The 17,335-nt window shown below is 47.8% G+C and overlaps 7 protein-coding genes across 7 annotated transcripts; 4 read left to right on the forward strand and 3 right to left on the reverse strand.

Moving 5' to 3' along the window:
* Window positions 1–915: 915 nt before the first annotated feature.
* On the reverse strand, window positions 916–2,688 carry AO090012000974 (FMN-dependent alpha-hydroxy acid dehydrogenase; the record flags this gene model as incomplete). The annotated part of the gene is made up of 5 exons (XM_001727858.1): window positions 916–1,002; window positions 1,078–1,151; window positions 1,203–2,451; window positions 2,531–2,589; window positions 2,661–2,688. The coding sequence occupies 5 exons, from the start codon at window positions 2,686–2,688 to the stop codon at window positions 916–918; spliced, it is 1,497 nt and encodes a 498-aa protein (XP_001727910.1).
* A 997-nt stretch (window positions 2,689–3,685) lies between these two features.
* Window positions 3,686–4,057, forward strand: AO090012000975 (uncharacterized protein; the record flags this gene model as incomplete). The annotated part of the gene is made up of 1 exon (XM_001727859.3): window positions 3,686–4,057. One exon carries the CDS (start codon window positions 3,686–3,688, stop codon window positions 4,055–4,057), a length of 372 nt encoding a protein of 123 aa, XP_001727911.3.
* A 1,632-nt stretch (window positions 4,058–5,689) lies between these two features.
* On the forward strand, window positions 5,690–8,082 carry AO090012000976 (6-phosphofructo-2-kinase PFK26; the record flags this gene model as incomplete). The annotated part of the gene is made up of 3 exons (XM_023236715.1): window positions 5,690–5,946; window positions 6,207–6,447; window positions 6,748–8,082. The coding sequence occupies 3 exons, from the start codon at window positions 5,690–5,692 to the stop codon at window positions 8,080–8,082; spliced, it is 1,833 nt and encodes a 610-aa protein (XP_023091615.1).
* Window positions 8,083–8,736: 654 nt separating this feature from the next.
* Window positions 8,737–9,539, reverse strand: AO090012000977 (DsbA family oxidoreductase; the record flags this gene model as incomplete). The annotated part of the gene is made up of 2 exons (XM_001727861.3): window positions 8,737–9,384; window positions 9,447–9,539. 2 exons carry the CDS (start codon window positions 9,537–9,539, stop codon window positions 8,737–8,739), a joined length of 741 nt encoding a protein of 246 aa, XP_001727913.3.
* Window positions 9,540–10,216: 677 nt separating this feature from the next.
* AO090012000978 (uncharacterized protein) lies at window positions 10,217–11,523 on the forward strand (the record flags this gene model as incomplete). The annotated part of the gene is made up of 3 exons (XM_023236716.1): window positions 10,217–10,419; window positions 10,486–10,870; window positions 11,344–11,523. The coding sequence occupies 3 exons, from the start codon at window positions 10,217–10,219 to the stop codon at window positions 11,521–11,523; spliced, it is 768 nt and encodes a 255-aa protein (XP_023091616.1).
* A 643-nt stretch (window positions 11,524–12,166) lies between these two features.
* AO090012000979 (SPX domain protein) lies at window positions 12,167–14,437 on the reverse strand (the record flags this gene model as incomplete). Its single annotated transcript, XM_001727863.3, has 1 exon — window positions 12,167–14,437. The coding sequence occupies one exon, from the start codon at window positions 14,435–14,437 to the stop codon at window positions 12,167–12,169; it is 2,271 nt and encodes a 756-aa protein (XP_001727915.3).
* A 670-nt stretch (window positions 14,438–15,107) lies between these two features.
* On the forward strand, window positions 15,108–16,522 carry AO090012000980 (NUDIX hydrolase; the record flags this gene model as incomplete). Its single annotated transcript, XM_023236717.1, has 2 exons — window positions 15,108–15,607; window positions 15,637–16,522. The coding sequence occupies 2 exons, from the start codon at window positions 15,108–15,110 to the stop codon at window positions 16,520–16,522; spliced, it is 1,386 nt and encodes a 461-aa protein (XP_023091617.1).
* Between the last annotated feature and the right edge of the window lie 813 nt (window positions 16,523–17,335).

A 17,335-nucleotide genomic window follows, 5' to 3' on the forward strand; every position in this document is an offset into this window, starting at 1 on the left:
TCGGTATATTCTGCTTATAGTGAAGATACGGGCATTATGTAGACACAGTTCTTTACCCACGACTTAGCTGTAGGAGGGAAATGTCCGTCAAACTATCATAGAGATGGATCGTTACTATATATTCGCCCGCTGGGTGAGTATCCAGTTCCTGATCAGTGAACAGTCCATTTCTATGGATAATATCCCCCACCCTCAACTGTGACTGACCATTTATGTCGAGCATACTCGCGAATGGGGAGACATGCTGGTCGTTCGGTCGGGGACAACAACGCCGTAGCCCAGGACCCGTTCAACCCATCAAAATGCGTAGAAAGATCGTATATGCTAAGTTGAACCCAAACATGGAACGGTATAACACCCTTGCAACGCTTGGGACCTATACGAGCCCGGATGCTTCGATCAAAATTACCTTGAGAAGGCTGGTGGCAAGCACAGTTGTATTATTCTGGTAGCAGCAGCTTGAACGTGGAGATTCTTTACAGAGTAGGTGGAGATGAGAGGAATGTAGTTTTGGTGAAGATACGTGGGCGTTGATGGTGACAGGGTGGAGAAGAGGAAGAGTAGCTGATTCTTGAACTATAAGCTAGAGCTATATATGGAACATTTTAGAGATCGAACGGGATGATATATTTGAGGACAACGACCTGACGGTTTGATCGCTTCACAGACTAAGAGAACTTTCAATCGTCTATAATTACGCTATTCATATATACACCTTAGCGGACACACTTGTTCAGTTTTTCCTTTTTGCTCAGATGACGCATATCGACAAATCGAATGGCCTTTGTTTAAATAGTTCTGTATGGTTTAAATTGTATGGTATATGCCGTAGACCTGTACATACAAGCGACTTCTCCAATCAAAGCGAGTAAACAGCGCACTATAACACCACTTATACGTCAGTGGCCACATCATCTATAATTTCGCTCGGAAAACGCTCCGTATGGATTCGAGGCCTGATGGACCATTATAAACCTGTTGCTCAAGAAGACGGGTATTGATCTATATAGCGTAAGCATCGGAGTATGTCTGATGAGGAACCTCGCTGTCATTGGGATAGTAACGAAGGGGTCTTACATGTTGGGGGCCCAGCTTATCCACAGTTTCTACACCAAGTAACCGCATGCATGTCTTGCTCTCGTCCGCCAGTACTAAGCCTCGGTCAGTCGTTTGTTTCTTAAAATCCAGGGTTCCAAACATACTCTGCAGGGTTCGCTTGACACCATCGACACCGCCGGCCCCAAGGCCCCACAGGGCGGGTCGCCCGATTCCCACGGCCTTCGCCCCCAAGCATAGTGCTTTTACAACGTCTGTACCACGCCGGATGCCGCCGTCAACCCAAACTTCCAATCTATCGAATACTTCCGGGCAATATTTTCTGATTTCCATCAACGTATGAACTGCCGGGGGAGCAGTGTCGAGAGCACGGCCGCCGTGATTCGAAAGAATAATGCCCTTGACTTGAGGTGTATGTAGAGAAGCAATATAGGCATCCTCATGAGTTTGTAGGCCCTTTAGGATAATTGGCAAGTTAGTACGCTCGGCCAACCATGGTAAAGTTTCTTTCCAGGTCAGTGAGGGATCTGTTCCAGCGAAGAGTTGTTTCCCAACACCGCCAGAAGATTGATTAATCCGAGAGGTTTCATCTTCAGCACTATCTGCTGTCTTTGCCGCGCTTGGAACTGGAGCTGATGCTCCGATAGCATTTCCCCGCTCGTCATCTTCTCTTTTGCCCGGCACCGGGGCATCCAGGGTCAAAACAATGAACTTGATTTGCTTGAGTTTGTTTATCCGTGCCAGCATCGCTTCGCTCTTCTTGCGATCAATTTGGACATAAATCTGCCATCCAAATACTTGGTCGGGAGCTGCATCTTTTACAATTTGCTCTGGTGTCATAGATGCGTTGTTTGAGATAACCTGCATGGCTCCAAAGCTGCGGCAAGCTTCGGCGATACCTGCCTCACCAGCCGGATGGCCCAATCGAGCCATCGCGGCAGGGGACACATATATTGGCATTCCTAACTTATGTCCCAGCAACGTAGTATCCAAGTCGCATTGTGTGCAGTCAATGAAAACCCGTGGCCGTAAGAGAATTGAGCGGTAAACTTCCGTGTTGAAATGTTTGGAAATTTTATCATCAGAGGCGGAATAGTAGTAGGCCCATGCCTTCTTGCTCACGTTTTTTGTAGCCACCTGTTCGATGTCGTCCATGTTGAGAAGGGACTCCATCGGGGGTGGACCCTCCGTCTCATCGCTTGACGAGGGTACTGGCTCTGCCTGTACCTTCGGAAGTGTATCTGGATTGACAGTACCAAGCATCGCTTCTGGCTTCAGGTTTTCTTCTAAAATGCCCGGGGGGTGAATGGGATCGTATTCTTCGGTTGCATCCTTTCCTGCGAGCTTCAAAATAATTTTGGAACCACCGGGGTGCTCGGAGAGGAAGTCGGTGACCTATAAGATAAATTATTCTTAATTAGTTTGAGGCCTAACATGTATAGATTCAAGATTTCTTTCTTGGATAAGATCATACATTGTACACTTTCCCATATAGGATCACCCAGCAACTGTCTGGGGTATTATGTTTCGCGACTGAACGGTTGGTTATCAGTTAGTGCATCAGCCTGGAAATATTTCATCAAAGTAGAAGAGTAATAACATACCTTCCGCCGCATCGAACACTTTGGCCATCTTGCGTGACCAAGCACGGTTGTATCTTCAGAACTGGTTCGTGGAATTGAGATGTGGCAGGGCTGGATAAAGATTCGAGAGATGAAGAGTAGCGAAAGGGGAGAAAAAAGAAGAAGGTATGTCCTTCAGAGAACGGGACTCCTAAGTCATGTACCCGACCGACCTAGACTCGGCAACAGGCTACTCGTTGTTAGCCCCATTCAATGACCGAGCGTGCAATGTGCATAAATAGGCTGATCGGACTTGACTCCGACTAGGCGCCGTGTGGGGAAGTAAGGCCCAGCCTTGGGAGGAGGAAGACGTACAGTATGGGCTGCGGCTATTGAGATTGCTTCATTTGGTAAATTTGATAGCCGACGGGCCCGCTATTTCTTGCGGATTAGAGAACCTCGCGCGATGATTGGTGGATAAATGGTTTCTTAGTTCCAACGAGTTATGACGTTTTATCTTTGATCGTTATGTGGTGAAAATAACATGTATCAATCGCAAAAGGGTATGTTTGAAAATGTCGGTATTCATGTTCTATGTGTCGCTGGACAAAGCAACTTTGAGCTACTAGTACTAGTTGGGTCCTTCCCTCATCACCTCATTTGATCAGCTGCTCGCCGCACGTGCATCTACTCTAGGTATAGCTTTACCTGGTGTCTCCTCCCCGCGCGAAATCTTTCTCTTTCGGAAGCCAACTTCCATCAGGTTCTTGGAGCAAAAGCCTCAACATTAACTCCTCGAGGCGGACTCAAGGTGTACCCCCAAAGGATCCTCCTTACCTAGTTACATCGCGTTGCCACATTGGATCGAGTCGTTGGGAAAGAACAGGAAGCGTGCATAAATAACGCGTCGCGATGTTCGAGGTGCGTCTGCTGATTTGAGTTACGGTGCTCTTTCTTTTATTTCCCTGTTGCTCATCATATTCTGTGTTACATCATTTCTTTATTCTCCAAATATGCTCCGGTCTAACTAGTATCAGCGTCGTGCCGCTGATCGATATCGCCTACGGATGCACCGGGCTCGCACTGTTGCGCTAACAACCGATGAGATCGTTGAAGTGCGGGCAGCTCAGCGGACTTTTGAAGGAGCCTATGTCCGGACAGCATTATCACAGTTTTCGTTTGCCCTCGTTGTGCTCAAAATTTTCACTAGCGAGTTCTACAGCACAGGGGCTTTGTTCGCGATTTACGGCACCGGTGTGCTCATTATTGGTCTCTTCCGCCGCCAACAAGGGAATCGGCAGTTTTTCTCGGAGGTGGGAGAAGATGGCATCCATAGACATAAGTTTCGAACGAGCGGAAATGCGGTGGTCGTACTGACGGCTCTGAGCGTCGCCGCATACGCCACACTGATTGCTCTCACTCTCAGGCTGGATAAGTAGGCGGAGTATCAAAGTCCCAATGGAGTGATAAACCCAACAGGTTTATTATACTCCGTATCTCAGGCAATGTGGTAACGCCCTGCGTAACTGCCAAGCGCCAAGAATCCCGCGGAATACAACCCCTTTGTCCGATTAGTATCCTCGAGTGTGTGAACTCTCAAGGTAGAGAGAAACAAGCATTGCGGGAGCCACCAGACCGCTCTGCTGATGGTATGATGCCAAGTGCTAAGCTGATATGCGACAGAGGATGCGTATATCACAGAGAGCAGCCCGGCGGATTCCTCCAACAATGTAACACATGACAAAGACTTTCTCTATGCATAGGTGGCTATGATGACCCATACCGACATGCAACGTTGGTCATGGTGGATTCAGCAGCTTCTACAGTTGACTGCAAGGGGAGACATCTTGACTGAAGGGGTTCAACGCAGGGAAGTTTTTTAAGACTTGTTGGCGGAGACCACGGTTGCGGTCTACAATACCAGTCAAACAAGGTAATATAGGCTCCTCGGTGTTTCCGGCCCGCTGCAGGATTTCAGACACAGTGCGAATCAGTTGATCCAAAGTGGATCAACACGATCAGTGGGCCACTCCTTCCCTTCATGATGATGGTACTGTGTAGTTGAGTCTCTTTGAGTCTCTTTTGTACCCTTGCCTAGGCCAAGCATTTCAGTTTTTCCGTGTTTCCATGAACGATTGGAGCCAAGATAAATTTGACTTTAATTTCATGTATGGGCACAGTACGTGAAGATCTAACAACGTTACTGGTAAGAAAGTATTATTTTGGTCTTGTCGGGAGGGGGAATGATTACTTATAACCAGCGTGGCCGTCACATTTACATGGTGGACACTTCCTGACATCATGTTTCCATAGACCAACACGCCGGAGATCCACCAGTTTGTATGTCCGTCCTGACAACCCAACCAGTGACTTCATAGATTGTAAAGCTGGAATCATATATGTCCATTAAACTGTCCACCCTTAGGGTAGTTTCCTCCCTTGTTCACCTGATGCTATTGCAGTTTTTCTCTTCCTTATCTCTCGATTGAATAAAGAATCCTATCAGTATATTGATCTATATCCTTCTCTCTTTGTCTCCTCTCCTGGATTGCTGATCTATTTTGATCGAGTGGCGTAGGTAGAAGCGGGAAAAGAAGAGGTCATAGCCATTTCTGAATTCTTCTGTCTTCTCTTGGGCTAATCACTCGGGTTTCTTCGAACAGGTTGGTTTGTTTTATTACTTTATTTTTCCTTTTGGAAGGGGGCGATTTTTTTTCTTGGTCACCAACAAAGTGTAGGGGCTGAGGCAGTTTGAAGCCAAACAGTGACGTTTAGTGCTGCTCTACTTGACTCATCCGCCGCCCACCGGCAGCTCCGCTCCTATTTTTTTCCCTCCAACCCTCTACACCCCTCACCCTCTAACTCTTCCAATTAAGCAGGAGGTTGGTTGATTCAAAGAATCGTTTATATCTGTCTTTGACTTCAACTTGTACTCTGAGGGTGAAGACCCGGCCTTACCGCAAATTTTCCCGATCGCGATACTCCAACCTATTGCTCAGAAACTGGCTGCATCCCCTGCGCCACTGGCGGGGATGTCTCAACAACACACCAATATTGCACGCTCGGCGATCATGACAAGCGCGTCAACGCCCGATTCTTTGCAAAACCGTGTACCAGATAGTTCCGACGGAGGCTCGTCAAATGGATGTTCTAGGCCCGGAATCGGGAAAGATGCTAATCTTATGCCTCCGGCAAAGACGCTGGTTGGAAGAGCGCTAGGAAATGACCTGCATTCCGATGCCCACAGAGGCTCACAAGCATCCAAGGATGGTGTCGGGTTCGCCCTAACTGACACTCCGATTTCTACCGCACCTTCGTCTCCACAATTGTATGTTCCCTTTCGCTTTTTCGTTCGCTTGTTGGTTGTCTATTATTGTCTAGATCTTGCGTCACAGACTCGGGGGATTTTAGGTTGCCCTTAAATTTCCCTCAACTTTGATCGGCAGTTGTTCCTCCGGGCCATATCGGCCAGGCGGTTCACGTAAATCTATTATTATGCTTCTTACTGTTTGATGTTCTATTAGTCTTCTATTTTACGTTTTCGTGTTCTTTTGGTTTTAAGTATCTTGAGACTAATGTCCTCGTCAGCAATGCTAATAACACTCCAACTACGACCGCCTCGACGCCTGGTCGGGTTCGTGCCACCACACTTGATATTCCAGGTCTCACCAAATCGAAGGTGTCGCCTGATGGTCGGATTGCTCAACGTGATGTTGGGTCCAAGCTAGTCATTGTCATGGTCGGCCTCCCTGCACGGGGGAAAAGTTATGTGACCAAGAAATTGGCTCGCTACTTAAACTGGCTGCAGCATGACACCGAAATCTTCAACGTAGGAGAACGTCGTCGCGTTGCAGCTGGCAAATCTCCCTCGCCTCCTGGAAGGCATAGGAATCATAGAACCAGTTCAATTCAAAAGGATCTCGTCGATTCGGTACGACGTTTGAGCGTCAGCGTTGGCGCTGCGAACCACCTCCGGAAGAGTACAATCCCTTCTGAAGCCATAATATCGCCCCCCGAGGCCCATGAACCTGCGGCTTCCCCTCCCGAACTTGAAAACTCACTTCCACCCCCTGTTGTCCCCACGAAGATCCTTGTTAACGGGAAGGAGGAAGACCCGTCTCTGGAGCAGAATGGAGTCACTATTGTGCCACCATTTAATGCGTCACCAGAAGACAAAAGGGCTATGCAAGAAGCGTCCCCTGAACCGCTTGACCAGTCTGCAAGCTTCTTCGACCCTAAAAATCAGCTGGCCGTGAAGCTTAGAGAGCAGGTGGCCCTGGACACCTTAGACGAACTGTTGGACTATATCCTCGACAGAGGTGGCAGCGTTGGCATCCTTGACGCAACTAATAGTACGATGGAGCGCCGCAAAGCAATTGTAGATCATATTCGCAAGCGTGCTGGCCCTGAGCTCGGTATATTGTTCCTTGAGAGCAGCTGTGTGGATCAAGAGCTGCTGGAGGCCAACATGCGCTTGAAATTGTCAGGTCCGGACTATAAGGGCCAGAACCCAGTGAAAGCATTGGAGGATTTCAAGAAGCGTGTTCAACTATACGAGAAATCGTATGTGCCCCTCGGCGAATACGAAGAAAAACATAATATGGCTTATATCAGGATGATCGACGTGGGTCGCAAAGTTGTGTCGCATCAGACCCACGGTTTTCTCTCATCCCAAGTCGTCTACTACCTGTTGAACTTCAATCTATCACCGCGGCAAATATGGATTACCAGGCACGGCGAGAGTAAGGATAACCAGGCAGGCCGAATCGGTGGTGACTCGGAACTCAGCGAAAATGGCCATCGCTATGGCAAAGCACTCACCCGATTCATTGATCACCAGCGAAACGAGTGGGAAATGAACCAGAGACAGAAAGAGATGATGCAGAAGTTTCCCCCACGTCCGGGTGATAGCACTCCGCCCAACCCTTCGTACATTCCTAGTGACCGGCCACGCAATTTCTGTGTTTGGTCCTCCATGATGCAGCGTGCGATTTCGACAGTCGAGTCTTTCAACGAGGACGAATATGATGTCAAACAAATGAAGATGCTCGACGAGCTTCATGCGGGAAAGATGGAGGGCATGACATATGAGGAAATCCGTGAAAAATTTCCCGACGAATACGCGACCCGCAAACGCGACAAGCTTTACTACAGGTATCCAGGACCTGGAGGAGAAGGGTATCTGGATGTTATCAACCGACTTAGAGCAGTGATTGTCGAGGTTGAGCGAATGACCGATCATGTTTTGTTAGTCACTCACCGAGCCGTAGCACGCGTCCTTCTGGCTTACTTCAAGGGCCTCAAATGCGATGAGGTGACAGACTTAGACGTGCCTTTGGGAATGTTGTATATGCTTGAGCCCAAGCCATACGGGGTTGAGTTCAAAGCATATCGCTACAACCCAGACACCGACTGGTTTGACTATATTCCCAATTTTGAGCTACGCCAGACCAGCGCCAATTAGATCGTACGATGACTTCCGCTATGGATAGAGACGATATGTGCTCTCCACCGTTAGAAGCTTGCACCGATCCCCGCCGTGTCCTTGGAATCGTTATGACTTGCTTATGAAATGAATATTTGGCTTTGGCTATGACTATGGTGTTACAGTTCGCTAGCCGTCATTGTGCGCTTCGTGAAATCCTTGATCAGGTAACATTCGCCGCTGGTGTTATGGTTTTTCTGGCGTTGATAAGTGCAGCCGGTTATGTAACCAACATATGTAATGTAAGGAAAGATTTGTTTCCTCTTTCTGTTTATCTTCTGGTCGTCAATGTTGTACTTCGCTCCGAGTGACGATCCACAATGGCTGGATCTCTTACTCGTTTGCTTGTGGCTTATGGCGATTTCATCTGTTTGCATGGCATTGCGTTGGCGTTGAGGTCAAGTTATTTTCCACAAAGTCCTTATGCAGAAAACGGATTCCGTGTGATTTAGAAGGGTGTAATAGTAGATAGTGGTGCCATGGCCTACAGGCTCTCTACGCACGTGTCTGCTGCTAGTCCCCGTTTGGCACGCGTTTCCTAGATGACAATCAATGGATTTCTCAAGTATCGGGCATGACTGAACTACAACCCTTATTCATTGCACTTCCCCAACCATCCCCTGGTACTCTAGCCTAAGAGTTCTGCTTCGCCTGCTCAAAAACCTGCAAAAATGCCGAGGGATCCTCGGCTCCCCCAATGGCATATTGCCCTTGGATCGTGTAATAGGGCACACCAGTAACCAATTGCCTCTGGGCTCGAGCTGCCTCCAAGTCGACTTCCTGCCCTCCATCATCGGAATCCAGAAGTCTCTCTACTTCACCGCGATCCAGCCCGGCCAGAACCGCAGCCTCCAGGAGTATCTTCTGGTCTGTGATATTCCCCCCCTCCTCAAAGTATGCCTTAAAAAGATTCTCGACAACCCTTGTTTGCAAGCCCCCGACTACACCCAGCTCAGTGGCTGCGGGAGCGCCAGCTTCCCTTTCCTTCTTCCCAGCATACCAAATCACCCGGTGCGAATCCCGTGTGTTCCCCAGCCTGCTGGAGAAATTGAACGCTATCCCTTCTTGTCGTCCAACCTCACCGAGTTTGTTAGAGATCTGAGAGAATCCATCTTCCCCAAACCGGCTGATATAGTACTCTCTCTTGTCTAGGCCCGGGTAAGGCGGGTTGTCAGGTCTCAGGTAGTAGGCGTGCCAGGTGAGAGTGAATGTATCAGTGGGGTGGACTGATTTATGGGTTGCAATGGCGCGGGAAAGACGGCGCAAGCCTACGTAGCACCACTAGTTGGTAGGTTAGATATAAGTCGTGTGTGAAGGAGGAAACGAAGAGAATGGGGTCGTACCGGACAGACGCTGTCCGAGATGATCTGAATGTTAAAGTTCGTCATAGTAATAGCAATATGTTTGTTCAGATGGGCCAGTTTCTGATAAATCATAAATAAGATCAAAGAGGTTCTTACTGAAACATGGCTATGTATGTGATATATATATCAATATAGATGTACTACTTCAATACTAGTAGTAGTAGTCAACCAAGTATACATGGCTTAATAATTTGATTTGATTTGTCAGCAAGTATTTAAATTGATGTATGAGCAAAAGTTTGTTTGTTGCTGCTTTACAAGATTTTCGTTTATTCAGTCTCACAATTGTTATGGATGTCACTTGTAAACCACAACCCGGGTATACTAGGAGATAGTCCAAAGAGTAGGTAAGCTGACTTATAAGCCGTATAGTAAAGTACTAATAAGTACGCAGCAGTATCTTTGTGGTTTTATTCCCACCGCTGACATCATCTTGCATCTAGAGAATGACATCATCGCAAAAAAATTCCGGGGATGGAAAAGGGAATAAAATGAGGATCGAACCATTAAACTTGATTTCCATAGCAGACTCGGTTCGTTACTCATTAGGAAATAGGTAAGCACTTCAGCTTACTAGGGTCTCAAGGGGTCTACTCTATATTTTTTTTGGAGTGTGAAATTGTTATCACAATCACTTGCTGTTTATCTACAGTACTATCTTCTCTTTCTACCCACTGCCTGACAGTTGAGTCCAACGCACTCCACATCTGCAGAGCTATGAATACCGAATTGGCCCGTGCCAAGTCTCAATGAGTACAAACCCTCTCGTCCGCTGTTATGATTCAGCCTGGTTTCTTCTCCATATCTTCATTCTCAACATTCCCCCAAGTCGACTCTTTCTCTTCCCAGTGTTAGCTGGCTCGGTCTGGTTTCTGACTCTGGCGTCCCTACTGTCAATATGGCTCGCCCACGGAATGCCTCAATACCCGGGACAAAGTAACCAGCATGTTGCGTTCGTAGCTTCTTACCCCCCTCGTCTTAAACCTTTGTATATCATAACGTATTAACGCGGAGTCAGCTTCATCTCCGACATAGCGTCTTTCGAGTTGAAGCCACTTTTTCTCATCGGTGCTTCTATCACAGCCGTGGGTTTCGTGACCACCGTTTCTGCGGTTCATGTAGTGCGCTATGAGCCGGGATTCGCTTTGGTGAAATGTCCTGTAACCAACAACCGTAATGGCAATGGCGAACATGGTCTTACTGGGCATCGCAGTTCGTACCATAGTCACTGTGGCCATCATGACTCCTACAGCGAGGATGAAGAGGACCATGAAACTACGAGAACCCTAAAGCTTATCTCTCTGCTAGCCATCTTCGCTGCCGCCGTGGCTAGTATCGCGCTGATTTTACTGGCGGTCATGGATACCTTTCGGTATAAGAGCGCACATCACCTCTTCCTCCAGGTCTGTTTCGCTGGTCTGGCGATACAATCTGCTTGTACTGCTATTGTATATTCGAACGAGGTAGTCGGGTTTGTGTCACATGTCTACCATCTGGGTGTATGGCAACACAATTGGGGGAGGAGAAGTTTACGAGTTAGAGTGTTGTATGTGTACCCTGTTCCTGTCCCTTTGAATTGGCGCCTTCGCTTGCTGCTACTTTTGGGATCTCTCAGCTCTTATCTTCCGTGGTCATAAACAAGCAAGACTGATCCCCCCCGAATTAGTGCCTCCCTCTCAACAGCCTTGATCATTACAGAAGTCTTCCTGGGAGTGGCTTTCATCTCTCTGACTGTACCTGAGGAAATCGCAAGCTATCGAAAGGCAGGGATCCTTGAATGGATTATTGCATTCCTGGGAACTATCTATCTTTGGTTATTTTGTGGGTTCCTCGACCGGTATGTCCTGCCATGGTGGACCATATTCCACCCCACTAGTATATCATTGACCATTGCGTCAGAACCAATTTCGACGGCTACGTCCCAAGCGTGCTTTACAGTCCCCCAATACAAAGAAAAGATATCGAACCACCCGAAAGCTTACCGGGCCAGATACGGAATTGGGACCCTGAGCGCGCCCCACTAGTTGAGGGACCTTCAGGGGGGAGATATACGTGAACTTAGGTTTTCTGCTTCATCATATATGAACAACGATTTTCAGAGACATATCTGGATACATAATAGGACCTACATTGATCTCTAAACAATTCTATACTGAGATAAACTTGGCCATTTCGAGATATTGGATTTTGGGGAAAGAAGTATAACTAACATACATACGCATTGGAAAACAGTAAAACAAATGTGAGTGTACGTGGCCTTCCGAGCGGTATCGTCGAGTTGGTAATACAATTTCGTAGGTTGACTGTACGGATTGGTCAGTGAGTTTTCTGACTATACCACCTTGCTGTCTTTTTGTTGCCCATAACACCTTCGAATAGCATCACTAGTCATTCATTCATTCTTAAACTTTTTGTTGTTAGAATCATTCCGCAACAACGGGTACAATACACATCAAATATACAAAAGCTGCTGTTCTCGTCAGACTTGAGGAGCCAGGCTGCCGTTCCCTCTAGGGGAAGGTGCCTTTTTCCTGATTTTCTATTGATGACAGGCGGGTCATTGGAGTCAATTCAGCCAGTATAGCAGCCTTCAAAGTGCGTGTCCACCTTGGTTGACTAAAGTAGGCATATCGGTGTGAGAAGGCTGCTCTTGTCTGAGCTTCTCCAAGGTGGATGAATACTGAACCACGAGTTAGCTATTAGTCTGGACGAAATGGCCATTGACGGGTTCCGCCTACCTTAAAGGCAAAGTTCAATACAAGGGCTACAGCCAATCCGATACACACAACTATCGGTCCAAAAGTATTGTCTAGATCCCGCCCGCTTCGTTGGCGAATAAGTCGAGAGCGCTTCTCATACATGTACCACCCCCAGGCTGCGGAAAAGATTGCAAAGCAAGTATAGACGATAGCGAGGGCGCGGGCTATGTCATTGGTTTTACCCGCTGCGTTATAAAGACCCAGAGAGAGCGAGGAAAGAAGGATACTGACGTGAAGCCATTTTATGAAGGTTCGCTGGTTGGCAAGCCACACTTTGCTTTCGACCTTGACAGGTCCGGAATCCTTGATCCAGGTACCTGGCTCCCGTACACCCGGCGGCAAAGCAACCGAAGCCTGCTGCACGCGACTTGCACGTGAAAAAGAAAACGTTGGAAACAACGCAGCCAGACGGGACAGGGTCACAGGTCGGTCCTCTTGCTCTGATGATTCAGGTACTTCATGAGAGACGCCCTCTAAGGCAGACGGTCTGGAAGATGGCGCTGCCTGGGGTGATGGCCTCGGGCGTGTGGAACTTTCGACGTCTGGTAACCTAGAGATGGGGGATCCCACCAAGGGCTTTACAGACGGGCTCGCCCTGTTGCCAAGGAAGCTTCCAACTGCCATGTCATCTTCCGCCCGTTTTGCAATTCTTTCTCGCTCCTGCTGGAACGCAGTCTCAGGATCCCGGCGGATGTCATTTTCCATCTCACCAAGCCAGAAAGGAAAGCTGTTGACATAGTCTTCAAAAAGCTGTGCGACGCCATGAACAAATTTAGAAAACCGTGGGGCCTCCTTCACAAGGTGTGAAACCATCAGATCATTGACCCATTCGGCTTTGTGTGCAGACTCCCCCCTCAGCTTAATCTCCAGCAAACCATACGGGAAGCGCGCGATTTCACCTGTTCGGACGGTACTGAATGGATATTCCATACCGACATTGTCGATATCAGTACGGTGCCATTCATTCGCGTCACGGCAGGGTCGCTCTTCATCCAAAGAGTCTTCACGAATTAGTGCTAAATTCGTGTCGAGAGAGATGCGGATCCGATCATCGCCAGGAATCTGGAAAGCCGTGCGAGTATAGTTGGCTCGCAGCATGGGTTGCACCTGGTGCTCCTTAATGAACGATTGCAGCTCATCCACATCCCTCTTGAGAGATTCTGCCTGCTCCGACTCTCCATTACCCATGTCGGTCATCCGATGGAGCTTCTTGTCAAATCGATATTCGCCGTCGAGAAACTCTTTCACGTGCTTCTGCTTCAGCTGCACCTTTACCTCTTTACTGCGATCGTCATCGGTCACGACCTTTTTCTCCAAGAAGATAGCAGGCTTATCTTTCAGATTTCCGGTCCATCTAATCCTCAGGGAACTAGCCTCAGGTGCACGTGCGACCTTTTGAGTGTAAAGGTCAAATTGTGGGGTGTCAAAGTATAGGGATGTGATTGTAGGGTCGTCTGGAAGTGTCTCTAATTCCTTAGAAGTGCCAGGGTTATAGATGAGGACCGGCAATCGTCGAAGGATGTAAGTTTTGACTTCTAGAATGTTATCGGAGTGTACCCAAAACTTCAATGATGAATATGAGTCTTGGCCGAACCGAGGCGCCTCCACATCCTTGGGCTCAACAACACCCTGACTCGATATTTCACGAACAAAGGAATACATCACTGACAGCCTGCGGACTAGGGGCGAATAATCTTCAGAGTTAAATGGCAACTGCGATAGCCGGACTTGAAGCAGAGGCTTAACGCGATATCGGGCCCCTCGCTTTCTATCATGCTTCTTTGCAGCTTTGAGGAACCCAGTGAAGTTGATGCGACTGTACTTCTCGAGCTCGCTCACTTCTTTGGTGATACCATCTAATTCCTGGAGAACTTCGGAAGCGATAGTCTTCCTCTCATTTTCGTCGACTATAGTGGGTACCTCGTTTTCGTCAGAGGGTGCCAGTGGTCGCAGCTTGGTTTCACAGGCAGAAGTACGTTCCCTCAACTGCTGGGAAGTCTCCACTTGGAAAGCGTTGACTTTATCCACTTGAACGTTGATCAGTTCCTGGACAAAAGCCTCTTCATCCTGTTCCGTCCATTGAGTGTCCGAGTCACTGCCATCCCCGGTGACATCATGCTCTCTCAAGAGGACCTTGAGCTTGTGGTAATCGATGTACTTCCCACTCCACGGAGAATAAATTGAATTCTTGAGAGTTTTACCAAAGCGCATGGTGGTCTAGACACGACTTTGGAACGGCTGTGAAAGCGAGCGTGGTGGGAAAGAGTACTTGGTAACTGAGTTCGAAGGGATGGATAGAAAAGGCGCCCTTTGAATAGATAAGATGATAATAACAGAGAAAAATTGGATATAAGATGGATTGCTGCTCACTCACTCCATCCGAAGCTGTGGCAAAGAATGAAAGAAAAAATTTCTGTGGACCAAAATTTACTGCAGTTATAGTGTCGTGTAGGTGTTAGTCCGACTAGCAGCTCTCCTACCCCCCAGGGCATACTAGTCCATAAGGTCCATACTATCGCAATGGCGTCTGGACGCACGTGCAAAGCTTTCCTCCCATTTTTGGTAAGGTGTTACATCGGTCAATGGGCCAGTCATAGCGAGGGATGCCGTTTGGACCCGCTAGGCGGTAACGATGTAGGTAAAATAAATACGCTACGGCCTGTTTTCATTTATTGGATACCTCTCAATACCGATACTGCTAGACCCGAGGTGCCGATAAGGATTTCCCGACAATAATTCTGGCTTCTTTCCTATACTGGCCCCAACTGCTTTGCCAGCTTCTCAATTGCTGCCTGAAGCTTTGTGTTTTCTTTGCCTATTAGCCGAAATATCTTTACTTAGTAGGCAGAGGTATTCTCATGTACCTGGATACTTGACCTCGATGGAGACACCAAAGTCCGAGTTGTTAGAAGCAGTTCCGCTCTCCAGTTCTCTTCATGATGCACTACGGTACCTCCATGACCATCCGTATCCTCATGTTCCCAATCCGCCAGCATGCAATAAACGCGCCTCCGTGGCCCTCGTCCTTCGAGTCCGACCTACGCATAACCACTGGCCCGACTCGCAACACTCGTCTATCACTCCGCAAGAGAACAATACTGCGTCAGTCAAGCAACGCTTGAATACTTTTTTCTCTCAGGACTGGGTTCAGAACGGCGATCCCGAGGCTCTCTTCATCAAACGAGCTTCCCGTGTGGGAGATCGCTGGACTGGCCATGTTGCTCTACCTGGAGGAAAGCGTGATCCAGAAGATGCAGACGACAAAGCTGCTGCTATTAGGGAAGCATCAGAAGAAGTAGGACTCGACTTGACGGCGGATGAGTATATATTTGTGGGGAATCTACCGGAGCGTGTTGTATCTACTGGTTGGACCTCCGTTCCGTACGTTTTCCTTCTATAGCTTTTCTTAGCTCAGCTGCTGATGGCGTTGATCCAAGTTTAATGGTTCTTTGCCCTTATGTTTTCCTTCTAACATGCAGTGATTCTCCGACCCTCCGACTACAGCCAACAGAGGTTGCTTCAACCCACTGGGTACCTCTTAGTGCTCTCCTTTCTCCTTCGCAGCGCACGGTGGAGTATGTCGATATATCGCAGCGCTATGCGAAAACGTCTGGATTTATCACCCGTCTTACTTATCGGTACATCTTGGGCCTTATGGAGTTTTCTGCTGTCCGGTTAAGGCCGACTGAAAGTCTTTGGTGCAATCCGTCGTTTGGATTTGCCGCTATAGACAGCCGAGGACCGTCTCCTCTAATGCAACGATTAAAGGCGTGGTTCTTTGGCAACCGACCTGATCCTGAGGACCAGACTCAGCCCCTTCTTCTATGGGGGTTGACTCTCGGTATTCTAGCTGACTTTTTAGATATGCTCCCGCCTCACACAGCTGTGCAGCTGTGGGAGTACCCTACGTTTACCTTCCCCGACCTACGCCTGATTACCAGCATTCTAACTTATCGCCTACGGAAAAGCAACAAGCTCCAGGCCAAGTCTAGACCTCAACTAAGCAACACAGCGGTTGACAGTCAAACATCTGGTGTGAGTGTAACCAGTAATGATGATGCAGCGGAAGCGAGCCATTTTCATAATGAAGTTGGCATCGAGGGGCTAGGAGTTGGCAGGGACTATGAGTCATCTGAAACCAAAGAGTTGGAACGGGATACACATGCTATTGGTATCATGCTTAAAGGTTATTATGCTAAACTCAGATTTGCTATCCAGATTTTCTTGGCGTGGCGAGCTGCTATAGGTTCCTTAGCTGTGTTGTACACATGGAGACTATTCCGACGCCGAAAATGATTGTACCTTGCCGAGCGTTGCTATATGGACACCTTAATGGGACCTGTATATAGTTTCGAATATCTAGTTGAAGTAGAGTCTCATACAGTATCTCGTACTATAGGTACTGTACATCATGTAATGATTGAAATATCATATGTTCTGTAGCGTAATTACATGGTTATATTGTATCAAAGCATGCAATATATTGGTAAAACGTGTTACATAAACACGCCAAGCCGAAGCTTATCAAAAATGACGGTTTGCTATGGTGATCCACCAACATCGGCAGACCATCGTCTTCTTTGCCGCCTGGTTCATCTATACTTAGTCTCTCTTCGACACTACCGATGACGATGGCCGCCACGCAAAAGCTATATCCGCGCGGAACGGTGAAGCGTATTGTTAAAGCCCAGTCGAATCGCAACGTGAGCAAGAATGCTGATATACTGGTAAGTACTCTGAATAGCCAAAAAAGCGGCATTGATAGTTAGTAACTTGCTGCTTTCACTATTTCATAGATCTTCCTGGACTATATGCTTTTCATGCAAGAGTGAGTGATTATTGTTTTTCTCTAGCCCTCTGGCTATGTGCGGTCCCAAGTTGGAAAGATGATGTGCAAAAGACTGGGAAGGATTGCGACGATGAATTTGATACTAAAGGTACCTTCTAGATTGGTACGCGAAGCAGCAATTCGCTCGCGCAAAGCTGGTGACAAAACCATTGGCCCAAATTCCGTCCGAAAGGTGACCGAGGTGCGTTTCTGATTCATTACTGCGTTTGTGGTTCCTGTAACTCTTTTTTCTCATTATCATGCTCTTCCCCTAGAGGACA

This window comes from Aspergillus oryzae, chromosome 4 (assembly GCF_000184455.2).
Source record: "Aspergillus oryzae RIB40 DNA, chromosome 4".
Classification (NCBI taxonomy): Eukaryota; Fungi; Ascomycota; class Eurotiomycetes; order Eurotiales; family Aspergillaceae; genus Aspergillus; species Aspergillus oryzae.